Source organism: Oncorhynchus kisutch, linkage group LG1 (assembly GCF_002021735.2).
Source record: "Oncorhynchus kisutch isolate 150728-3 linkage group LG1, Okis_V2, whole genome shotgun sequence".
NCBI classification, from domain to species: domain Eukaryota; kingdom Metazoa; phylum Chordata; class Actinopteri; order Salmoniformes; family Salmonidae; genus Oncorhynchus; species Oncorhynchus kisutch.
The window spans coordinates 65,118,139-65,145,174 of NC_034174.2; the positions used below are offsets into that span (position 1 = coordinate 65,118,139).

Genomic DNA, 27,036 nt, shown 5'->3' on the forward strand with positions numbered 1-27,036 from the left:
AATCCCAGTGGAAAGAGGGGAACCGGCCAGGCAGAGACAGCAAGGGCGGTTCGTTGCTCCAGAGCCTTTCCGTTCACCTTCCCACTCCTGGGCCAGACTACACTCAATCATATGACCCACTGAAGAGATGAGTCTTCAGTAAAGACTTAAAGGTTGAGACCGAGTTTGCGTCTCTGACATGGGTAGGCAGACCGTTCCATAAAAATGGAGCTCTATAGGAGAAAGCCCTGCCTCCAGCTGTTTGCTTAGAAATTCTAGGGACAATTAGGAGGCCTGCGTCTTGTGACCGTAGCGTACGTGTAGGTATGTACGGCAGGACCAAATCAGAGAGATAGGTAGGAGCAAGCCCATGTAATGCTTTGTAGGTTAGCAGTAAAACCTTGAAATCAGCCCTTGCTTTGACAGGAAGCCAGTGTAGAGAGGCTAGCACTGGAGTAATATGATCAAATTTTTTGGTTCTAGTCAGGATTCTAGCAGCCGTATTTAGCACTAACTGAAGTTTATTTAGTGCTTTATCCGGGTAGCCGGAAAATAGAGCATTGCAGTAGTCTAACCTAGAAGTGACAAAAGCATGGATTAATTTTTCTGCATCATTTTTGGACAGAACGTTTCTGATTTTTGCAATGTTACGTAGATGGAAAAAAGCTGTCCTTGAAATGGTCTTGATATGTTCTTCAAAAGAGAGATCAGGGTCCAGAGTAACGCCGAGGTCCTTCACAGTTTTAGTTGAGACGACTGTACAACCATTAAGATTAATTGTCAGATTCAACAGAAGATCTCTTTGTTTCTTGGGACCTAGAACAAGCATCTCTGTTTTGTCCGAGTTTAATAGTAGAAAGTTTGCAGCCATCCACTTCCTTATGTCTGAAACACATGCTTCTAGCGAGGGCAATTTTGGGGCTTCACCATGTTTCATTGAAATGTACAGCTGTGTGTCATCCGCATAGCAGTGAAAGTTTACATTATGTTTTCGAATAACATCCCCAAGAGGTAAAATATATAGTGAAAACAATAGTGGTCCTAAAACGGAACCTTGAGGAACACCGAAATTTACAGTTGATTTGTCAGAGGACAAACCATTCACAGAGACAAACTGATATCTTTCCGACAGATAAGATCTAAACCAGGCCAGAACATGTCCGTGTAGACCAATTTGGGTTTCCAATCTCTCCAAAAGAATGTGGTGATCGATGGTATCAAAAGCAGCACTAAGGTCTAGGAGCACGAGGACAGATGCAGAGCCTCGGTCCGATGCCATTAAAATGTCATTTACCACCTTCACAAGTGCCGTCTCAGTGCTATGATGGGGTCTAAAACCAGACTGAAGCATTTCGTATACATTGTTTGTCTTCAGGAAGGCAGTGAGTTGCTGCGCAACAGCCTTCTCTAAAATTTTTGAGAGGAATGGAAGATTCGATATAGGCCGATAGTTTTTTATATTTTCTGGGTCAAGGTTTGGCTTTTTCAAGAGAGGCTTTATTACTGCCACTTTTAGTGAGTTTGGTACACATCCGGTGGATAGAGAGCCGTTTATTATGTTCAACATAGGAGGGCCAAGCACAGGAAGCAGCTCTTTCAGTAGTTTAGTTGGAATAGGGTCCAGTATGCAGCTTGAAGGTCACACTCTGATACACGTACATAATCACAAACCCCTGGAATCTGTCTTGAAGTTTCTGTGTTTTCCATTTGGCTCTCCAATAGTTAAGTGCCGGTGCCATTCACCTGTATGATAGTGAGCATTGTGAACAAGTTAAAAAAACCCGATTGAACCAAAGTCTGCTTCAGCTTTCACCCTTCTCCTCCCTTGTTATCTCTCCCCCCTCCCCCCCTCTGCGCTGCTCCGAACAGGATTTATGGGATTATTGGAAATCCATGAGGTCCAGGAGACGTGTATTAAAATGTAATTTTGTTTCCTTCAGATTAATGTTAACAATTATGGAGGACCACCATCTTCAGAAGGAGACCGTTGTTATGGAGGATCAGAGTCTGTCCCCTGGGGGGCTAGACTTAGCCTCCACCTTTTCATTCCCTTTGTCCCTCCCTTTTCTCGCCTTGTTCAGTGTTCATCTTCTATATTTTTAAACACAGAAAAGCTTCAAAAGTGTTTTAAAGCATCACACTTTTTTGTACTGAGCTTGCTGCAACACGTACAGATTCTAGTCCCGATTCTCTTCATTTGTGGTTTCTGTGCTGGCTTGTAGCCCTCTGATACTTAATGAGCTTACCCAAATCCAATAGTCATTTCATTATTTCAGTGGCTAAAAACCGCTGCAAAATAACTGCCTACCAAACCACTAGAATATTAAAGAACCTGTCACAAGCCTAACATGTTTCTCTGCACAAGGCAGGCATCTTGGATTTGTCCCAAGTGGCACCCTATTTCATGTATAGTGCACTACTTTTGACCAGGGCCCATAGGGTTGCAGCCCTTATGTCTCCTCCAATTGGAATGTATGATCTCAATAGGGAGACAATAGACTTTTCCTCTGACGTGAGAAATGAATGGGATTCAATCAATGGGAGCCAACATCTGGCTGCTGTCAAACCTAAATGCCACGTTAGCCTATTATGAATCCGACAGACATTGTACCTCCCCATTTGTCTCAATTGTCTTTTTTTATTTCATGCTAATTTCTGTGTTTTATTAGTCGCTCGCATATGTCGTCTTTGGGAAACAAATCATTTCATTAGGGTTGTTTTATTGTGATGGTAATCACCTTAGTTTCCTGTGCCAGGCTGCAGTAATGTTGCTGGTGAATTAGTGTGGTGCTGAACAATGCCAAGTCAGGACAGAACGTCTGATCTACAGGTGATGATTTGTGGGTGGGGGTGTGTGTGTGGATGGGTATTGGTAGACAGTTTTAAAACCAGGACCTGCTCCGTGTGGGTGCTTTTGTGGGTAGCTATGCCATCTTCAGTTTGACCAAACAACGCAAAGACACCGGAAGAATAATTGCAGTCACAAATGCTCACAGCTGTTTTCAAGTTTATTTCAGTCAGTCAGTTAGTGCACTCTTTCCCAATTGCGGCCCTAACTATTGTGTGTAAAAATAGGAAAGAAGATATTAGAGTTGGAACCACAACGTTGTGGGAAATGAAATGCCATGAGTTTCTTTCCCCCTCTCAGCTTTGCTCACTCGACAATCTCCTGCACTTGTATGAGATTCATCTGAGACCTTACCTGCATCTTTTATTGTCTCCTGTATCTTGACCTCTACTCCTGTCTCTGATTTGTGTGTGTGTGTGTGTGTGTGAGGGCTGTCCCTGACCTTAAAAAAAATATCTTGTTCGATTCTATGTTGTCATCTTTAGTGAAAAATTATTATTTTGATCGAGTGCTTGCTTCGTTGAGAAAGTACGTGCAGTTGAAATCTGGTCATAGAAATTTCCGGATGATGAAATTACGTCTTTTCCTGACATTGAAATCAGGTACATTTTTGATTTTTGGGGTAATTAATTCTATACCCAAATTTCAACTGCACATAGATTTAGAATCTATCACAATCATACATTTGAAATCTATTCAATATAGGAAAGGACAGAGGCGCCAACTAAAGATTGCAACAGAATATGTATTGCTGCTCCCATCTGTCCCATGCATTTTAAGTTCAAAAACTTTTAAATTGGCAGTGACTTTGAAAGGAGTCCAACCAACTGACCACTTCAACAACATTCTCAGTAATGGTTACAGGAATGTTTTTTTCCTTACTATGACTGATATGTTGTTGATCTACCTTAGTTGAATGCACTGACTGTCAGTCGGTCTGGATCCTCTGCTGAATGACCAAAACGTCCAGGAAATACGTCTTCATCTTTCATTCAGAACCTTAAACCTGCCTTTTAATTTTTTATTCATTTTTTAGACGTATTTAAAAAAAACTGGTTGATGTCATTGGGAAATTTGCATGGAAATTCTCCCCGCTCCCTAAATGTCTTCTCGCTGTGAGAGAAGCCGAAATGATAGAATTTTACATATTTCAACTAGATGTATGTAATCATTCTATCATTTCCTGACATTCTGGTGAGCAAGGCTTTATTTAGTATTTTAGAGTATCAAGTAATGACAGAAGAGAAGCTGCATATATGTAATTTAATTTAAGTTGACCAACAAATAACCTACCTAATGTCAGAAATTCTAAGCAGAAAAAATATCTAAATGAGGCATATTTTTTTAAAATTTGTCTTGTCCCGCATCCCGTAAAAAAATAAACTGACGTCCCAAGGCAAATTAGTAATGTTGTTTTTTTATTCATGGATACAGAGATACTCGTGAGTGGAATGTCAAAGCTGCATGTAAACGGCTTATTCTGAAATGATACCTTAATCGGGATTGGGCTATTATTCAGGATACCATGTGCATGTAAACGTGGTCACTGACGTGAGCTTGCTCATTTTGACTATTACTCAGGCATTGAGAAAAGATGCACAAGGCTAGTAACACAGGGTTTCAGGCTAGTAATCAGTGCAGGGTTTCAGACTGCCCTCTCTGTTCTCTCATTCCCTCTCTCTGTTTGCGTAACAAGGCTAGTAATCAGTGCAGGGTTTCAGACTGCCCTCTGTTCTCTCGTTCCCTCTCTCTGTTTGTATGTCCATGTGTGCCCCAATGGATTAATCTGTGTTTTCAGGTGCACATGTTTACCTGACCCTGTTTCCTGTCCCCCTGGACTTCTTCTCGATCAGACCAGTCTACACTACAGTAAACTGCCTGGTAGGAGCAGTAGCTACAGAACTCTGCTTACCACCATAGATCGGGCACATATTGAATTCAATACCCTTCTGTCTGCAATGTGCTTCGGCCTTTCTGTTTGTCAGCTACAGAGTTCCATTAACTTCAGTTATCCAGGCACACATTCAATTAAATTCATTTCAATAGACCTTTCTTGGAAAGTCCTTGGGAGACATATCAATCACCTGTAAATGTGGTCTTTCTGCTGTATCATTAAGCAATATCTGGGCAACGTTTATATACAGAGTTGTGACTGTTTTAAAAAATATATATTTTAAAACATCTCTTTTTATTACAGAAAGCACATATACACTGAATTGTGACTTGTATTGGAGTCATGACAGTCTACAGACTTCAAAGAGAAGTTTAAGTTCTTCCCTCCTTTCCAAGCAGAACTCTTTTGGTGTGTTCTCTATAGTCTAGTGCTTGGCATAGTGTTGGACCCAGCCTCAGTCTTGTTGATAGACAACATGGCGCTTCACTCTCCAGATCAGGTCAGCAGCACTCAGTGGTTCAGAATTGCAAAGTCACGTCAGGCTATGCCAACTATACAGACCTGCCAATGGATCCATCCATGCCAGATTGCAAGGTCAAAATAGTGTGTATGGCTGTCCAAAAAAACGATCTTACCTCAGGACACCTCAAGTAATGAAAAATACTAATTATCGCAAGAGCACTTTTTCCCAATATTTGAAGGACAAACAAGGGGCTGAAGTTTTGCCGTGTTGGACACCTGCGGGAGTTTGTGTGTGTACAAATAGAAGGCCAAACCCACCAATGGTGTGCGTGGCCAAAGAGCTCCATTTCCATGTCATCTGACCATGGCACCGCCTGGAGTTTGCTAAACGGCATTGGCACTTAGATTGGCACCGGTGCTATGGTCATATGACACGAAAATAAAGGTCTTTGGCCACGCACACCAGCGGTGGGTTTAGCCTTTGAAAGAACAATTCATATGGAGAAATACCTCATCCCTACTGTAAAATATGGTGCTGGATAGGGAGGTAACAATTCAACTATACAAGTTGGACCTGTGAGGGGAAAAATTAAGCTTTCACCTTATTTGTTGGCTATGTAACAATTATTTACTTAACGAACAGTAAGATATTTCTGTCCTGCTAATGCTGTGTTTTATGGTCTCCACTCTAGCACCCTGCAGCTAGTCTGGGTGTTGAGGACATGGGTTCTACTAGAGATAGCTTGAAGCTGACAATTGATTTGTGTTGGTGATTAAAAGCTAGCTTTCTGTAGACAAGATGTGGTGTGCGTGACTCTAGAGAGAGCCTGGAACAGTTAAGAACAATGCCTCATAGTTTCCCAGTTGCCAGGAAGATGAGACAAAGTAAAAGACCATCCTGTGTAGATAACCAAGGTGGCTTATGGGAAGGTTAGACGTGACTGACTAAGCAATCTTGGTATCAGCTATATAAAAACTGTACATCGTCTGTAAAGGCTAGACTCTCAGCCTAACAGTCGGTCAAGACTGCTGGGCTGACGGTATCATTATTGCAATAATTAATTGATATTAATTAAAGATTGTTTGTAGAAATGTAGCATGCATCGGCCAGAAAATCGATTCAATCGCCATTTCACTTTATTTTTGGCTCACATTACATTCTTTCTACCTTCTGAAAATACCTCTTATTGGGACAACTGATGCGTCCCCTCCTTCAGTGTGGAACTAAGCCTGTAACTGAGTCACAACCCAAGGCAATGTCAGTAGCCTAGTCAAACTGAGCACCGTGTCCAGCTTTGCCAGGTAGGCGGCCTGTTCCTGATCTTCCTGATCATTCAAATGCTAAAATGGCTTGTGTGATATTATGCTATTAGTAGAGTGACAACCAATGTCATTTGCTAGGTTGTTATCTATGCGCTGTTGAAAATGATGTTTTACCGGAATAAAAGTCTACTACCAGAGGAAAGTGGGAGAACAAAAAACCTAGGCTATGTTGCCCCTCGATACACGTTGATTCGTCTTGAAAGGAAAAGATGCATATCTGATATTAAATTGAAGGACAATCAAGAGGCTGACATTGTTGTCAGATGCCTGCCCCAGAGCTGTGTAGTGCGTGTATGAGGAGTCAAGTCTGAGCGCCTCTGTGAAATGTGAACATCCTTCACCCAAATAATGTAAATAAACAGGTCTCTTCACTCTGTATATGAGTGCATGGGTTTATCTGAGAAATAATCCCAATAAAGTGTGTTCAGAGGCATGTGTATTGACTTCTCTGTCGTCGTCCCCAGATGAAGACAGTGAGTGTGGCCCTGGTGTTGTGTCTCAACGTGGGGGTGGACCCTCCTGACGTGGTCAAGACGTCACCCTGCGCTAGACTGGAGTGCTGGATCGGTAAGAACACACACACACGCGCACACACACACACGCACAACCTATTCCATACTCAAAAAACACACACACATAATAAAGCCCTTATTATCTTAAACAAGACATACCTATGGGAAATATTGGCTTTCTTCTAATGTGTCCAACCTTCTCCCCAAACCATGTTACCTTGAAAGTCCTGAGCTCATCTAGTTGATGTTCCGGGCGCTGAAAGAACTGCGTATCCAGTATAACTTGGAGATAACCCCGTCAGTGAGCATAACGCGACCTCTGTATTCGAAAACATTATATTCGATGCACTTCCAGAAGGACTTATTTGCAGTGTCATTTCTGTCTGTAAATGTAGCCTTCATGCGCCAGGGTATTTTTGGGTATTTTTGGGAAGCACGAAGAGGATCCATTCGGTTTCCATTGCTTGTCAGGGACATCACCAGGACTTTGGATAAGTGAATGCTCCTGGAAAGTTGGTGGACTAGAATTTCCTCCTCCTATTGCAGGCTTACTATCTGTGTATTCATCCACTCTTGCATTTAAGACATGGGTCGTTTTATCAGACCCACAAATACAATGATTTGCCGGTACCCCTTTAGTCTCTGGTTTTCAGGGCTGAGCCCCTGGTTATGAATCTCTGGTGACTTCCCTGTTGCTTGTTCTGACCTCTTCCAAGAATAATGAATGCTGAAGGTAGCAAGATCTTTTTAAGAATAATATTTGTATTAATAGCATATGAATGATTTGCAATTAGATTGCTGGACAATCAAAGCCATCCATCCAACCCATTTATTCATATCTGGTAGTTGATAGATTGGGCCTAGTTATTGTTCATTTACAGCATACATTTGCATTCATTCTCTTAAATCTCTTAAAATAGCCTATATTATTATTGTGTACTGTTTGTCTGTCTGGACTGTCTGCCTGTCTTGGTGAGAATCTCAAGTTAATAATAAAATACTTCAAATAGAGTTCTTAAGGTTGTGCTTATTATTCCTTGCCAGCCAGGGTAGGGCAGCACTGTTATAGACTTGTGAATCTCTCAAGCATATTTTTTTTATATTGGAAATGGGAGAGATCACTACTGATTTCAAAACGAAATGGACTACTTTCTCATTCATATTGTCAAGACATGAGGTGAGTATCAAAATAGTTTTAAAAGATGCCCTTGCCTTCAAGTTGACTCTCGGGTAGATCTTTAGTCTGTATATATAGTGCGGTAGCAGAGAGAACAGTCTATGATGAGGGTGGCTGGAGTCCTTGGCAATTGTTTGGGTCTTCCTCTGAGCCTAATCATAGGCTGTTACTTTGTCTCTAAAATCACAAAGTTTTACTTTTTTATTTTCATGTGACAGTCATTTTTAATTGAAACGTCGGTATTTCACCAAGGTCATTTTGTTTCATGGAATGTTCTAATTTCATGACTGATAAAAGTTCAGTGTGCTATAGCCTAATATTCTGCCCATATGAACACATTGGTTTTAGGCCATATAAAGATCAGCTATGCATGATTTTATGAAAGCAGCAAACCGACACATTGTTTCACTTTAATAAAATAACCCAGGGGCTCTACTTTCTATTTTAGAAGTGGGCCAGGCATTTGAAGATTAATTCCTGCATTTTTTACACAATCCAATGTGCTGTCTCTTTAGAACCGAAAGTAAGCCAAAATGCCCTCAGTCACCAAGCTAGGTAAGTGATTAATAAGACTGAACTAAATCAAAGGTAATTCAATAATAAATATTGTTTCACCTTTAACCAATAGCCTAACAAATGAGCAACTCGTGACTAAAATATAAAGACATCCACTTAATCAAATTTCAGCCAGCCTGAATCGCCTGCACCCCGACCCCCCCACCAGTCTAGTCAATAACTCTCCCAACACAATTTCTTCCCCGTTCAGTTATACCTATATTTTTATTCCCAGTTCAGTCACACTCCACTCAGTTTTAGGATCTTAGTGAAACATTCAGTGTTGGTTTCGGGTGTGTTAGGCCAAGGACCGAGTGACAACTCACAGGACGGCAACCAGGGATTGCCTAAATAAGTATCTCCCCTGATGTGGGCATGTTTTCAATACAGACTCCTTTAGTCGAACTGTATTCCATATAAGGCATCCAGACCTTGTAAAAGTTATTCAGTGTAGCCTTAGTCTTGTAATAAATCACATCTAGTGATACTTAACTTGACATTGTCGGAGGATAACCAACCTTCCAATTAATGGCAATGCATTTCTTAGCCCCTATAAATGCTTGGTTACAGTTTCTTAAGTTTAAGTATCAACATTTCCAAGCAAACAAACCGGGGAGGAGGGAGAATCTTTAGACATGCTGAGATAAAAGAACACACTCAATTCAGCCAACCTTCAAAAACCATACAGTGCATTCAGAAAGTATTCAGACCCCTGGATTTTTTCCGCATTTTGTTACATTACAGCCATATTCTAAAATGGATTAAATAAGATGTTTTCCTCATGAATCTACACACAATACCCCATAATCACAAAGCGAAAACAGGTTTTTAGAAATGTTTTCTAGTTTATATATTTGCATAAGTTATGTACTTAAAAAAAAGTTTCAAACCCTTTTGATATGAGACTTCAAATTGAGCTCAGGTGCATCCTGTTTCCATTGATCAGCCTTGGGATGGTTCTACAACTTTATTGGAGTCCACCTGTGGTGAATTCAATTGATTGGGCATGATTTGGAAAGGTCAAAGGAATTTTCGGTCAAGCTCCGAGACATGATTTTTGTCGCTGAACAGATCTGGGGAAGGGTACCAAAACATTTCTGCAGCATTGAAGGTCCCCAAGAACACATTGGCTTCCATCATTCTCAAAGGGATGACATTTGGAACCACCATGACTCTTCCTAGAGCTGGCCGCCCAGCCAAACTAAGCAATCGGAGGAGAAGGGCCTTGGTCAGGGAGGTGACCAAGAAACCTGACAGAGGTCCAAAGTTCCTCTGGAGATGGGAGAACCTTCCAGAAGTACAACCATCTCTGCAGCAATCCACAAATCAGGCCTTTATGGTGGAGTGGCCACAAAGCCTTGAGTCTTCTTGGGTATGATGCTACAAGCTTGGCACGACTGTATTTGGGAAGTTTCTCCCATTCTTCTCTGCAGATTCTCTCAAGCTCTGTCAAGGTTGGACGAGGAGCATCGCTGCACAGCTATTTTAAGGTCTCTCCAGAGTTTCGATCGGTTTCAAGTCCGGGCTCTGTCTTAGCCACTCTAGGACATTCAGGGACTTGTCCCGAAGCCACTCCTGCGTTGTCTTTGCTGTGTGCTTAGGGTCGTTGTCCTGTTGTAAGGTGAACCTTCATCCCAGTCTGAGGTCCTGAGCACACTGGAGCAGGTTTTTATCAATAATTTCTCTGTACTTGGCTCCGTTCATCTTTCCCTCGATCCTGACTAGTCTCCCGGTCCCACTGAAAAACATCCCCACAGTATGATGCTGCCACCACTGTGCTTCACCGTAGGGATGGTGCCAGACATGATGCTTGGCATTCAGGCCAAAGAGTTCGCTCTTGGTTTCATCAGATCAGAGAATCTCGTTTCTCATGGTTAAATTGAATATGAAATGAACTTAAATATGATTAGACTTGTTTACTACAGTATCTAAATACATATTGATAATGGAAAGAAGTGGAGGGCTCTCAACCAACGTGAGTCAAAGTGCAATCAACACATTTAATCTTCAAACTATGCTGAGCGAGTATTGATTACCCGTTTTATTTGTCTCTGCCTGCAAATTGTCCTAGAAGGTAGGCTACATCCTATAGGGCTACGCAAAACGTAGCAGGTGTCGCTGTCATCATTCCTGCTGCTTCCAGTTCTGTAGCCATACCTGTGAGATCAGGTGCCCGTGTGGTCTCATTTAAATAGTAGGCTATAGTCTATACATGGGATGACGAGCACGGGGCAGTTGTCTTTCCAAGGAAATGTACTTCCTAAATAGGCATATGATTAGGCTATAGTTTACTATATTGTCTGGAATATTGATCATCCATATTTCTATTTCTTTAAATATTTTAATAAAAAAATATATGTATTTCACTTTTGTTTAACCAAGTAGGCCAGTTGAACAAGTTCTCATTTACAGCTGCGACCTGACCAAGATCAAGCAAAGCAGTGCAACAAAAAACTACAGTTAAACACAGGACAAACAAAAGTACAGTCGACACAATAGAATAATCTACCTAGTGTGTGTGCAAATGAAGTAAGGAGGTAAGGCAATAAATAGACCATAGTAGCGAGGTAATTACAATTTAGCAAATTAACACTGAAGTGATAGATGTGCAGATGAGTGCAAGTAGAAATACTGGTGTGCAAAAAAGTTAATAAAACAATATGGGGGTGAGGTAGGTATTTGGGAAGGCTATTTACAGATGGGCTGTGTACAGCTGCAGCGACCGGTTAGTTGCTCAGATAGCTGATGCTTGAAGTTAGTGAGGGAGATAATATAATTTTTTTTTGCAATTCTTTCCAGTCATTGGCAGCAGAGAACTGGAAGGAAAGGCAGGCAAAGCAGGTGTTGGCTTTGGGGATGACCAGTGAGCTATACCTGCTGGAGCGTGTGCTACGGGTAGGTGTTATAGTGACCAGTGAGCTGAGAGAAGGTGGGGCTTTACCTAGAAGAGACTTGTAGATGACCTGGAGCCAGTGGGTTTGGCAATGAATATGTAGCGAGGGCCAGCGAGGGCCAGCCATCTAGCATATTGGCTGATACAGCCAAGTAATACAATATAAGGGCCGTGTGAGAATCTCTGGAAATCTCACCTATTTCCTAAGTAATTTTTGTGCGTTTGATATTGCCTTGCGGGGATCATGGCTGGCAAGTGATCTGTGTCACATATGCCTAAAATAACATTGCGGGACTGCAGTTGGGTTTGGTACCAGTTCTTGCGGTAGCAGTCAAGAAAATATGATGGTTATTATATCAATATTTGCACAAAGCGTTTCCACCACCATTTCTCACATAATTAATTTTACAGACACATCTCGTGAATCTTTTTTATTCGACATGTACTTAACTCTCATAAAAAGGTTAGATGGAAACCTGGTTAGAGAATAATAATAATAATTATTCTGATAAAGGAAAAGTGACCTTTTCACAAAACAGAACCATACAAAGTAAAAACAAATGTTTAACATTGTGGAAATTCTAACAAATTAGTGAAGGGAATTCAGAAATGTATGAAAATGCAGCAACAAAAAAATCGGAAAAGCGAGAGCTCCATTTTAAAACCACTTAGAATGTATTTGTTGCCACACTAGGATCATGCACTCCTCCTGAAGCATATTTAGAGCTTTTGTTATTCCAAAACATTAAATACAGTCATCCTGTCTTAGAAATATATAGTGATATAATATTATGACCGTATTGCCCAGTTCTACATCCAAGTTTTGTAAGTAATCTCATAACAGCATATAAGACTGAGAAGAAACCAGACAGACAAAATGACAGTAATAATTAAACAATACGCCTCCACAGATGGTTTGACAAACTGAAACCACATGAAACTCTGTGGAACAACTCAAGACCGTTCGATGGTAGTGTTTTATGAAAGGAACCATTTAACACATTCAAAAAAGCAGACACATCTGACAGGCTGCTCCGGTTTCATTGTAGACTTTTACTGGGGACAATGCAACCTGTCAATCATCAGATCACGGTTTATTTAAAGATAACTGTAGAATAACCCTAAATGCACAATCATTAGCTATCCTTCTTCTCTGACCCTCCTCACCCCACCCTTTTCCTCCTCACCCCACCCTCTTCCTCCTTCCTTTGTTTTACAGATCCGTCATCCTACTTTAGGGTTGTCTAAGGTTTGCTCACTGCAGTTGCATTACACTGCACAATATACATTTATTATTTCCTTAGCTTGCTGGCTACTGGAAATATATCTATCAATAAATATACTTTTCTCCCCCAAAAATGGTCTGTCCCTGAATATGCATATTGTCAATACATCCGGTAATTTTTAAATCAATAATGTGATTGTCTGCATTGTGGGTAGAATTTGATATCTCAGAATCTATAATGCGCGCTGTGCTTTATACAATTTCATTTCTTCTTGTCAATATTTCAATCCAAAGCGCTGGGGAGATTTCTCAGTGTTATGTAGTTTAATTTGATAAGAGAAACAGCCCTACTAAACAAATGGCAATGGATTGTGATACTGGTTCTCTATTGGGTTAACTGTCTCAACTGAATCTCTGCTTCATTGTGATGGAACTATTGGGATCTATCTGATCTGTTACTTCGGATCTACTTGACTTTTACCTTCCCATCTCATGAACAGTGTAAAAGCACCGAGCACGTCCCCATTCTCATCGACGGGGCTGTAGTGGAGCAGGTTGAGAGCTTCGAATTCCTTGGTTGTCCACATCAACAACAAACTAGATTGGTCCAAACATACCAAGACAGTTGTGAGGAGGGCACGACAAAGCCTATTCCCCCTCAGGAAACTAAAAATATTTGCATGGGTCCTGAGATCCTGAAAAGGTTCTACAGCTGCAACATCGAGAGCATCCTGACCAGGTGCATCACTGCCTGGTACGGCAATTGCTCGGCCTCCGACCGCAAGGCACTTCAGAGGGTAGTGCGTACGGCCCAGTACATCACTGGGGCAAAGCTGCCTGCCATCCACCGCCTCTACACCAGGCGGTTTCAGAGGAAGGCCCTAAAAGACCTAAAAGACCCCAGCCATCCCAGGCATAGACACTTCTCTCTACTGCCGCATGGCAAGCGGTACCGGAGTTCCAAGTCTAGGACAAAAAGGCGTCTCAACAGTTTTTACCCCCAAGCCAGAAGACTCCTGAACAGGTAACCAATGGTTACCCGGACTATTTGCATTGTGTGCCCCCAACCCCTCTTTTACGCTGCTGCTACTCTCTGTTTATCTTATGCTTAGTCACTTAAACTATACATTCATGTACATACTACCTAAATTGGCCTGACCAACCAGTGCTCGCGCACATTGGCTAACCGGGCTATCTGCATTGTTTCCCACCCACCAACCCCTCTTTTTACGCTTCTGCTACTCTCTGCACATCATATATGCACAGTCACTTTAATACCTACATGTACAAACTACCCCAATAAGCCTGACTAACAGGTGTCTGTATATAGCTACTCTTTTTTTCATTTTTTTTCTACTGTTTTATTTCTTTACTTAACTTCACACTCACACACACCTTTTTTTGGCACCATTAGTTAGTGAAATGCTTACATACAGGCTCTAAGGTTTACACCTGTTGTATTCGGCGCACGTGACAAATAAACTTTGATTTGAAAAGCAATGTTTCTCGGTAAATATCAGATCAAGTATTATGAGCGATGTGGTCATTTTTCTGCATTTCACTAATGTTTTGTGGACAGAACATTTCACCCTGTGCTGGTTGTACCTACGTCTAGTGTTGTCTGTCTATGATAATGAGGTGTCTGTGTTTCCTCTCCTCCAGACCCTCTGTCCATGAGTCCACAGAAAGCCCTGGAGACCATCGGAGCCAACCTGCAGAAGCAGTACGAGAACTGGCAGCCCCGGGTGAGTGAGTTCACATGGCCCCCATGTTCTCCCTCTCCCACCTCAGTGACCTTCCACCCCCACACACCAGTCTGTACCTGTACGTACTGTGTTGTGGATCCCTGTCTCGCTAGTCTCTAGACTGGCTCCTATATGGCTTGGAGCTATGTGTCCCACGCGTGCACATAAGCAAACGCACTTAAACACACCAACACATACCATCTCTCTCTCTCACACACACACACACACACACACACACACACACCGTCCCACCCCCCCACTACACACACCATCCCACTACACTCACCGTCCCACCCCCCCACCTGTGCGTCCCTTTTCTCAGTGTCTGTATTGGCTCTCTGAGTAGTTGGATCTGTTCTTTCTGAAGTGGAGTTGTGTGTTTGTGGTGTCACTGAAGTGAAGTTGCGTTGGCTGTGTAAGCCCATAACTAACTTAGTGCCCTTAGTGTTGATATGTTAGACACTTACAGCAAACTTATCCTATAGTTAGGATATTGTGTGTGTATGGAGTGTACTGGCATTCTGTGTACAGTGTGCGTGTGAGTTCACAAAGTTTGTGTATGTGAGAGCGAGCGTGTGTACTGGCGGCTAACGCTATCCTTCCCCAGCGGTGAGCAAGGGCCTCTCCTCATGTCTGTAACCTGTCTGTGGCTAAGAGCTCAGAGCTGGAGCAGATGGCTGGGGCTACCCTCACCTGTATCTCCTAAACACCCACTGACACAGGGGGGGAGCACAGAGAGCATGAGTATGTGACAAGTATGGAATGGAAAGGAGATTTGAGCGTGGGAAGGACAGTAAGTAGAAAGGAGAAGGAGAGCGTGAAGAGTGAGAGTGAAACAGACCAGCTGAGTGTGGGCTGAGTGAGCCAGAGGTCAGAACCAGATGGTGGGATAGAGAAGGAGCGGGGGAGTGTGAAAGCATTCAGTCTCTTTCAGCCTCAGGACTTGTGCCTACTGCTAGGCCACAGACCAGAGACCACTTCTGGCCACAGACCTCTCTGTATGCTGTAACTAATAATACCAGCACTGAGCTGAACTTACCCTCTTACCTGTCACGCTCTGACTCTGGGTTCATGTCAAAACCACTGTTTGTTCATGAAAATGAAATTGGACCTAAAATAACCTTGTATTTTAGATGCATCTAAATATACAAGATACAGTATCATTTACAGTTGAAGTCGGATGTTTACACACTTTGGTTGGAGTCATTAAAACTCGTTATTCAATCACTCCACAAATTTCTTGTCAATAAACTATAGTTTTGGCAAGTCGGTTAGGACATCTACTTTGCATGACACAAGTAATTTTTCCAACAATTATTTACAGACATTATTTCACTGTATCACAATTCCAGTGGGCCAGAAGTTTACATGCACTATGTTGATTGTGCCTTTTAAACAGCTTGGGAAACTCCAGAAAATGATGTCATGGTTTTAGAAGCTTCTGATAGGCTAATTGACATAGTATGAGTCAATTGGAGTTGTACCTGTGGATGTATTTCAAGGCCTACCTTCAAACTCAGTACCTCTTTCCTTGACATCATGGGAAAATCAAAAGAAATCAGCCAAGACCTCAGAAAAATAATTGTAGACCTCCACAAGTCTGGTTCATCTTTGGAGCAATTTCTAAACGCCTGAGGATACCACGTTCATCTGTACAAACAACAGTAGACAAGTATAACCAACAGTACACAAGTATAAACACCATGGGACCACGCAGCCGTCATACCGCTCAGGAAGGAGACGCGTTCTGTCTCCTACAGATGAATGTACTTTTGTACGAAAAGTGCGAAACAATCCCAGAACAGCAGCAAAGGACCATGTGAAGATGCTGGAGGAAACGGGTACAAAAGTATCTATATCCACAGTAAAACGAGTCCTATATTGACATAACCTGAAAGGCCACTCAGCAAGGAAGAATCCACTGCTCCAAAACCGCCATAAAAAAGCCGGACTACGGTTTGCAACTGCACATTTGGACAAAAATCGTACTTTTTGGAGAAACGTTCTCTGGTCTGATGAAACAAAAATAGAACTGTTTGGCCATAATGACCATTGTTATGTTTGGAGGAAAAAGGGGGAGGCTTGCAAGCCGAAGAACACCATCCCAACTGTGAAGCACGGGGGTGGCTTTGTTGTGGGTGTGCTTTGTTGCAGGAGGGACTGGTGCACTTCACAAAATAGATGGCATCATGAGGATGGAAAATTGTGGATATATTGAAGCAACATCTCAAGACATCAGTCAGGAAGTTAAAACTTTATCTCAAATGGGTCTTCCAAATGGACAATGAACCCAAGCAAAATGCCTCAGTTACACCAGTTCTGTCAGAAGGAATGGGTGAAAATTCACCCAACTTATTGTGGGAAGCTTGTGGAAGGCTACCCAAAACATTTGACCCAAGTTCAACAATTTAAAGGCAATGCTACCAAGTACTAATTGAGTGTATGTAAATAAAAAGTATGTTAGACTACAGAAGGGTTGCAAAAAATGTATATATTTTTTTAAGAAATAAAAGCTGAAATAAAAGCTTCTCTACTATTATTCTGACATTTCACACTCTTAAAATAAAGTGGTGATCCTAACTGACCTAAGACAGCTAATTTTTAATAGGATTAAATGTCAGGAATTGTGAAACTGAGTTTAAATGTATTTGGCTATGGTGTGTGTGTGTAAGCTTCCGGCTACTACATGTAGCCATTGTAACTAATAGTCTTCACTTTCGACTTTCAATGATAACCTGAACCACAATGTGAGTACAACCCTGTTGTACAAAGTCAACTGTCTTCCTTCCCGTGTTCTGAAAACTAGAATGGCCACATCGTTGGTACTTAATCAGTTACTTCCAAGCCCAGGGCCTGTACTGCCCATGTTTGGAGGGACTTTCTCCAGTGCCAGACTAACCTGTCATGTCTCTCTCTCTGTTTGCTCATTGACCCTCCTGGCCACTGTCACAGAACACTGAGAGAAGGCAAAATACTGACCTGGCTGCTGCCCAGAGCCCAGTCTTTACTCTGTCGCTCTCTCAGGGAGTGTTACAGTTGGACAAGAGCATGGTTTGATGGACTACTGTGTTATGGACTATACATTTCCTGGCTTGGAGTCCGTAGTGTGCCCAGCTATGGCACATTATCCCACATTTGTCCCTCTGGTCTGTAAATTATTTACATTACCTATTTTTGTCTCTGGTTCCCTTGGAATGTAGCTAGTGCACTGTAACAGATTTAGCCACATATGTCCCACCAGTGTATCTACCTATTTAGCTATACATTCATGGCTGTGTGTTAAACCCTTGCTTGGGTATTACATTAGCCTAGCGTAGCGTTGGGCTAAATTAGCAATGTAACATGTTAAACTACAATACTTCGTAATGGCTGTACTGGTGCACTTTAGGCCTATTTGGTCCCCTTGGCTATCATGGCATATCCAAGAGCAGCCTAGCATAGCCTGACCTAGTGCTAGCGAAGCATGCTGCCAGTTGCTCATTATTGATAAAGAGTCTGAGTGAAAGTGACACCAGACTCCTGGCACGGCGGCACTGCAGAGGGACAAGGGGCTAATCTCATCATGATCTATCACCCCGCCAGCCCACGCTGACTGACTGCCACACAGGCCCAAAATAGACACTCACAGACGCTGGGAGGCCTGGGCCAAAACCGTTGGCAGTTTCTATACCTGTACATGTCCTACCTATATGCTATTCCTTTCCTATTCAATACTTTTCACAGCGATACACACTCATATCAGTGGAGGCTGCTCAGGGGAGGGCAGCTCATAATAATGGCTTGAACGGAGTGAATGGAATGGCATCAAACCATGTGTTTTGATGTATTTAATACCATTTTGCTCCAGCCAGTACCACGGGCCCGTCCTCCCCAATTAAGGTGCCACCAACCTCCTGTGACGCATACGTACAGACAAATATACACATGCTAACAAGCCCACTCGCACGTGACACACAAAGACGACCATCTGTGGTGAACTGGGATTGACACTTTCATCGCATCTCGTCTAATCATCTTCAAAGTCCTCCTCGATATCTCGCCTCCACACTAACCCGGTGTTGGGCCTCTGCTCTGCCTCTGATTGGGTTCAGTGGGTGCATTGCTGTACTAGTCTCCTCTCCTCTAGAGCTCATCCTCACCTAGCTAACCTGCTCCCCGCTTCCTAATGGGCCCTCGTTAATATTTTATTTCTTCTTCACTGCTATACACAAACCAACCACCGCTAATGGCAGAGAAGGGAGAAGTGCAACTCCCCACACTCCCACAGCTATGTGCATAGTAGGCGGTTGCTGCTGTAGCTCGATTTGTGCTGGCGCTGCACGACTCCTATGCAATCGATAATGATGTAGCCTACATGTTTGTATCAACGTTGTATTGCCGTCAAAATGTGACAGCTTGCATAACAACTGCCAGGCGTTGCTTAACTCTTGGCTTTGAAGGGTAAAACATGACAGATTAGTCAGTGCACAGATTACAATTGCTCACTTGTGGTTTGCTCACCAGTCTTTTGACTTAAAGGAGTTACCAGTTCCGTTATACTGTGGATGTGGATTCAACTGAGAACTAGCACCGCATTCAGTTTCATGACCGTCTCATCTGTGTTGAAGCCACTCTTTGCTCTGTTCTCTCTTTCTGTCCCCGTTTGCCTTATTCCTACCCTTCCTGTCTCTTTCATGTTCCTTTCTTTTTATCCCATGGCACTTTCTCACCCTCTTTCATATCATGCATTCCTCTTCCCCCTTTTCTTTCTCACGAGACAGTTGGTTAGAATTATTGATTTGTGCCACATGTCATAGTGGAGATTCTCCCCTCTCCTCTCCACTGGCTGAGATGAAAGCTCCTGTTTTTAAAAGCAGCAACATTGTCAGAATGCCATTACCTTTTTAACAGCCCTGTGGCAGAGAAGACTGGCTGAGCAGAGCCGGTATGACTTCTCTGCATGCCTGAATTACTCTTCCGCTCTCTCTCACCCTTTCTCTAACTCCCCATCGGTCTCCCCCGTAACTTTCTCTTTCTATCTTTGAGCAGTTTTCTTCTGCGATCACTGGCACTGGCTGTAGATCTGAGTCCCTGCTGTCCAGTAGAACGCCTTCTACATTATTTATCAGTGTTCTAAAACACTGCTCCTGATTGGGTTTTAGATTCTCTTTTATTACCCGGACTGTGTTGAGATCTCAGCGGGGGAGAGAGAACAGCGCGTGAAAGGGATGAGGTGTTGGGTGACTGAGCTCAAGTGATCTTGACAGTCTAACTCACGTTCCATAGTTTATGGTGTGGATGATTGTCTGGCCAAATACAGAGAGGAGTTAACATTTGGAATGCTAATATCTTCAGAACAAAGGGGAATTCACATCTTCACATGCAGAGATGGTGTTCCCTCTCCCAATGCTCAATGATTTGCCTACCCCTTTAGGCAGGACATCACAAAGTATTCAAGCTAGGGGAAACTAGCATATAACATGTGGAGATTTCCTACCAGCCCCTCTGGATTGGGGTGGGGGGGGGGCATTTGGCACACAGGAAGATGTATGGTTGTCTACTTCCCTTGGTCAGTGGCCGATCCATAGATCGTCTCTATAAACAACGTGGTAATGAGCTGAGGCTCCGGTCAAGGCAATGGGATCCCTATGGGAGAGAGAGGAGCCAGTTCAGAGCAGTATCGATCAGCTCTCTGCCTGCTGATCACCTTCATAAATATCATAGGAAAGACGACTAGAGATCTATAGATGATCTGGTGGTGGTGGTCGCAAACGTTTAGTACAGATCAAGTGTCGATTTGTATGTTCTAGTACAGTACATTGATCCCCTTTTGAAATGTAAACTTAGTGAACAAGACAATAGGATCACCTTCCTAATATTGAGTTGCACGCCTTTTTGCCCTCGGAACAGCTTCAATTCGGGGCATGGACTCTACAAGGTGTCAAGCGTTCCACGGGGATTCTGGCCCATGGTTACTCCAATGCTTCCCACAGTTGTCAAGTTGGCTGGATGTCCTTTGGTTGTTGTACCTTTTTCTAGGTACACACAGGAAACTGTTGAGTGTGAAAAGCCCAGCAGCGTTGCAGTTCTTGACACACTCAAACCGGTGCGCCTGGCACCTACTACCATAACCCGTTTAAGGTGCTTAAATCTTTTGTCTTGCCCGTTCACCCTCTGAATGGCACACACACACAATCCATGTCTCAAGGCTTAAAAATCCTTTAACCTGCCTCCTCCCCTTCATCCACACTGATTGAAGTGGATTTAACTAGTGACGTCAATAAGGGATCATAGCTTTCATCTGGATTCACTTAGTAAGTCTGTCATGGAATGCACAGATGTCCTTAATGTTTTGGTCTCTGTATATTTGTGAGCTATAGAAAAACAATACAAATAATAGTCAAACGCAAAGATTTATATAGAATCCAGGTTGTCCATCAGTGGTCTTCTCAAAGGCACTTTTTCTTTTTTTTTCTTTCATCACATTCCTATCGACCAGGTCTGTTCAATTCTGGTCCTTCTGTTTTTTTCTTCTCGTACTTGGTAGTTAATTGCACTCACCTGGTGTCCCAGGTCTGAAATAAGTCCCTGGTTCGAAGGAGATTAAGAAAACCGGAAGTGTTTGGGCCCCCCAGGGCCGACATTGAAGAGACGGAGCATAGATTTTTCTGTGTACTGTTGGACTGGTCAATAGCCTTGAGCAAATACATTAGACATATGATGGTCGACGTTTTGATTTTATTGCCTGTTAATAATTATTGAGAGTGAGTGGCAGTGTGCTCTCCTGTGTAGGCAGGCGTGAGATGGAGGTCGTGTCATGTGAGTTGACCGCGAGTGACAATTGTTAGTAAGACCTCACATCATCTCAGTAGAGTGAGTGAGGGCTGTGTGACACCATTGCAGTGTGTGTGTGTGACTGTGTATGACTGTGGGAGGGGTTTGACTGCTCGCTCCATGTCATAAAAGTGATGAACAGGCTGAATAGTTTGACAGAACAAATGAAAGTGGATTGGGTTATTACAGATTTCTATGACAGAACTGGCAGGGGGGGGCATAGGTATGAGTGAGTTTGTGTGTCCGCTGCCTGATTTTGTGTGTGTGTGGTAGGCAGAAGATGGTAATTGTGTGTTTTGTGTAATGATTGTTGGCTGTCCTGCTGCTCTCCACAGTTTCAGTGACTCATCTCTCAGCTGCTGCTCTAGTCATGTTTCTGTGTCAGCGATGTTCAGGGACAAATGGCCAGTGTGGCACTATTAGTAAAATATGCCGGCCGCATGCGTGTGTGAGCGATCCCGTGTCTGTCTTGTGTGTGTCATTTGGCAAGACCCATTGGAGCCCAGCCATGGAGAGGATACAGACTACAGAGCAGGAGGAGAGACCCACAGGAAGACAGGATGGGACTAGGGACAAAGAAATGAATGCTGCTTCACTTCCTACGCTTAACTTAATCTAAAGTTATTCTATCTATGTGTAAATGACTGTGGATGGATCTGTCTGGGCTCTAACTTTGCGTGTACAAAACTGTAATTTGTGTGTTAGGCAAGGCTTGAATAGGACTGTGACGGTCATGAATTTTGGATTACTCTAATTAGCCTGCCAAATGACTGGAGTCACTAATAGCTGTTCAAAAGCAAAACATCTATATATATATATATATATATATATATATATATATATATATATATATATATATATATATATATATATATACACCGAAGGGTTGCAAAAAATGTATATATATATATATATATTTTTTGCAACCCTTCGGTAGTCTTTAACATTATTTTTTATTTACATACACTCTATTATTTGGTAGCATTGTCTTTAAATTGTTTAACTTGGGTCAAATGTTTTGGGTAGCCTTCCACGAGCTTCCCACAATAAGTTGGGTGAATTTTGGCCCATTCCTCCTGACAGAGCTGGTGTAACTGAGTCAGGTTTGTAGGCCTCCTTGCTCGCACATGCTTTTTCAGTTCTGCCCACACATTTTCTATAGGATTGAGGTCATGGCTTTGTGATGGCCACTCCAATTCCTTGACTTTGTTGTCCTTAAGCCATTTTGCCATAACTTTGGAAGTATGCTTGGGGTCATTGTCCATTTGGAAGACTCATTTAAGACCAAGCTTTAACTTCCTGACTGATGTCTGGATGTTGCTTCAATATAGCCACATAATATTCTTTCCTCATGTTGCCATCTATTTTGTGAAATGCACCAGTCCCTCCTGCAGCAAAGCACCCCCACAGCATGATGCTGCCACCCCCGTGCTTCACGGTTGGGATGGTGTTCTTCGGCTTGCAAGCTTCCCCCTTTTTCCTCCAAACATAACAATGGTCATTATGGCCAAACAGTTCTATTTTTGTTTAATCAGAGCTGAGGACAAAAAGTACGATCATTGTCCCCATGTGCAGTTTCAAACCATAGTCTGGCTTTTCTATTGCGGTTTTGGAGCAGTGGCTTCTTACTTGTTGAGCGGCCTTTCAGGTTATGTGGATATAGATACTTTTGTACCTGTTTTCCTCCAGCATCTTCACAAGGCCCTTTGCCGTTGTTCTGTGATGGATTTGCACTTTTCGCACAAAAATAAATTTGGAGTGGTTGAAAAACAAGTTTTAATGACTCCAACCTAAGTGTATGTAAACTTCCGACTTCAACCATACATGCAATACTCTCCAGTGCCTTCAGAAAGTGTTCAGACCCCTTGACCTTTTTCCATATTTTGTTACAGCCTTATTCTAAAAATTCCCAAGCAATCTACACACAGTACCCCATAATGACATAGCGAATACAGGTTTAAGGTCATTCGCTTAGGTCACTTGTTTTGCCCATTCTAACATTCATTCCAACACTAACTGCATAACTCTCTGCTTTATATAGCAAGCCATGTCCTCGTGACTCACTGTCTGTAGGCGCGATCCATTTTTGTGACTGGAGTGGTGTACCTAAAAAAACTGGCCTGTCTGTGAGTGTATATATTTTTCCCGGCTATGACGTTTAAAAAAAATGTAATCCACATGTCACCGTTTTGCTTCCGTCCCTCATCTCCCCAACCTGGGCTCGAACCAGGGACCCTTTACACACATTGGGGCTCCGCTTTCGCGGAGCCCCACCGGGCCTTCACAACTGGACTGCCGACGTTATCTACCCGAAGGAGTTATTCGCCTGGCTCCTCCGTCGCGACGTTACCTGAACGCCCATCTGCGGCCTGCTAACCGTTAGCTGTCTTACCGGCTGCTATCTGAATAGACAATCGGACAATTTTTTTTTTTATATATATATTTTTTTAATTTTTTATTATTATTATTATGTTTTCTTCTTGGGCCTCTATAACTATATCTATTGTTTTTATTTTTGTTGTTGTTGTGTGATTTGGATTAATCCCCTCTACCACACGGAACCCCACTAATCTACTGACGGAACGCAAGAGGTAGCTAACAACAGACCTCCATCCTATGCTAGCTTGCTACCGATGCCCTGGCTAGCTGTCTAAATCACCAACCAACCTCTCCACTCACCGGACCCTTTTGATCACTCGACTAAGCATGCCTTTCCTTAATGTCAATATGTCTTGTCCATTTCTGTTCTGGTTAGTGTTTATTGGCTTATTTCACTGTAGAGCCTCTAGTCCTGCTCACTATACCTTATCCAACCTATTAGTTCCACCACCCACACATGCAATGACATCTCCTGGTTTCAACGATGTTTCTAGAGACAATATCTCTCTCTTCATCACTCAATACCTAGGTTTACCTCCACTGTATTCACATCCTACCATACATTTGTCTGTACATTATACCTTGATGCTATTTTATCGCCCCAGAAACCTCCTTTTACTCTATGTTCCAGACGTTCTAGACGACCAATTCTCATAGCTTTTAGCCGTACCCTTATTCTACTCCTCCTATGTTCCTCTGGCGATGTAGAGGTGAATCCAGGCCCTGCAGTGCCTAGCTCCACTCCTATTCCCCAGGCGCTCTCTTTTGACGACTTCTGTAACCGTAATAGCCTTGGTTTCATGCATGTTAACATTAGAAGCCTCCTCCCTAAGTTTGTTCTATTCACTGCTTTAGCACACTCTGCCAACCCGGATGTTCTAGCTGTGTCTGAATCCTGGCTTAGGAAGACCACCAAAAACTCAGACATTTTAATTCCAAACTACAACATTTTCAGACAAGATAGAACTGCCAAAGGGGGCGGTGTTGCAATCTACTGCAAAGATAGCCTGCAGAGTTCTGTCCTACTATCCAGGTCTGTACCCAAACAATTTGAACTTCTACTTTTAAAAATCCACCTCTCTAAAAACAAGTCTCTCACCGTTGCCGCCTGCTATAGACCACCCTCTGCCCCCAGCTGTGCTCTGGACACCATATGTGAACTGATTGCCCCCCATCTATCTTCAGAGTTCGTGCTGCTAGGCGACCTAAACTGGAACATGCTTAACACCCCAGCCATCCTACAATCTAAACTTGATGCCCTCAATCTCACACAAATTATCAATGAACCTACCAGGTACCTCCCCAAAACCTTAAACACGGGCACCCTCATAGATATCATCCTAACCAACTTCCCCTCTAAATACACCTCTGCTGTCTTCAACCAAGATCTCAGCGATCACTGCCTCATTGCCTGCATCCGTAATGGGTCAGCGGTCAAACGACCGCCACTCATCACTGTAAAACGCTCCCCGAAACACTTCTGCGAGCAGGCCTTTCTAATCGACCTGGCCGGGGTATCCTGGAAGGATATTGATCTCATCCCGTCAGTAGAGGATGCCTGGATATTTTTTAAAAATGCCTTCCTAACCATCCTAAATAAACATGCCCCATTCAAGAAATTTAGAACCAGGAACAGATATAGCCCTTGGTTCTCCCCAGACCTGACTGCCCTTAACCAACACAAAAACATCCTATGGCGTTCTGCATTAGCATCGAACAGCCCCCGTGATATGCAGCTGTTCAGGGAAGCTAGAAATCATTATACACAGGCAGTTAGAAAAGCCAAGGCTAGCTTTTTCAAGCAGAAATTTGCTTCCTGCAACACTAACTCAAAAAAGTTCTGGGACACTGTAAAGTCCATGGAGAATAAGAACACCTCCTCCCAGCTGCCCACTGCACTGAAGATAGGAAACACTGTCACCACTGATAAATCCACCATAATTGAGAATTTCAATAAGCATTTTTCTACGGCTGGCCATGCTTTCCACCTGGCTACTCCTACCCCGGACAACAGCACTGCACCCCCAACAGCAACTCGCCCAAGCCTTCCCCATTTCTCCTTCTCCCAAATCCATTCAGCTGATGTTCTGAAAGAGCTGCAAAATCTGGACCCCTACAAATCAGCCGGGCTAGACAATCTGGACCCTTTCTTTCTAAAATTATCTGCCGAAATTGTTGCCACCCCTATTACTAGCCTGTTCAACCTCTCTTTCGTGTCGTCTGAGATTCCCAAAGATTGGAAAGCAGCTGCGGTCATCCCCCTCTTCAAAGGGGGGGACACTCTTGACCCAAACTGCTACAGACCTATATCTATCCTACCGTGCCTTTCTAAGGTCTTCGAAAGCCAAGTCAACAAACAGATTACCGACCATTTCGAATCTCACCATACCTTCTCTGCTATGCAATCTGGTTTCAGAGCTGGTCATGGGTGCACCTCAGCCACGCTCAAGGTCCTAAACGATATCTTAACCGCCATCGATAAGAAACATTACTGTGCAGCCGTATTCATTGATCTGGCCAAGGCTTTCGACTCTGTCAATCACCATATCCTCATCGGCAGACTCGACAGCCTTGGTTTCTCAAATGATTGCCTCGCCTGGTTCACCAACTACTTCTCTGATAGAGTTCAGTGTGTCAAATCGGAGGGTCTGCTGTCCGGACCTCTGGCAGTCTCTATGGGGGTGCCACAGGGTTCAATTCTTGGACCGACTCTCTTCTCTGTATACATCAATGAGGTCGCTCTTGCTGCTGGTGAGTCCCTGATCCACCTCTACGCAGACGACACCATTCTGTATACTTCCGGCCCTTCTCTGGACACTGTGTTAACAACCCTCCAGGCAAGCTTCAATGCCATACAACTCTCCTTCCGTGGCCTCCAATTGCTCTTGAATGCAAGTAAAACTAAATGCATGCTCTTCAACCGATCGCTGCCTGCACCTACCCGCCTGTCCAACATCACTACTCTGGACGGCTCTGACTTAGAATACGTGGACAACTACAAATACTTAGGTGTCTGGTTAGATTGTAAACTCTCCTTCCAGACCCATATCAAACATCTCCAATCCAAAGTTAAATCTAGAATTGGCTTCCTATTTCGCAACAAAGCATCCTTCACTCATGCTGCCAAACATACCCTTGTAAAACTGACCATCCTACCAATCCTCGACTTTGGCGATGTCATTTACAAAATAGCCTCCAATACCCTACTCAACAAATTGGATGCAGTCTATC

At 43.0% G+C, this 27,036-nt stretch overlaps 1 protein-coding gene across 7 annotated transcripts in view; it reads left to right on the top strand.

The window, feature by feature from the left end:
• The window catches only part of LOC109889410 (regulatory-associated protein of mTOR), a 178,069-nt gene that overhangs the window by 12,762 nt on the left and 138,271 nt on the right, over positions 1-27,036 (top strand). For all 7 annotated transcript variants that reach the window (XM_031829912.1, XM_031829923.1, XM_031829914.1 and 4 more), the window contains exons 3-4: positions 6,971-7,073; positions 14,531-14,613. In XM_031829912.1, the coding sequence (XP_031685772.1) occupies positions 6,971-7,073; positions 14,531-14,613 (186 nt within the window). The remainder of the gene's footprint in view (positions 1-6,970; positions 7,074-14,530; positions 14,614-27,036) is intronic.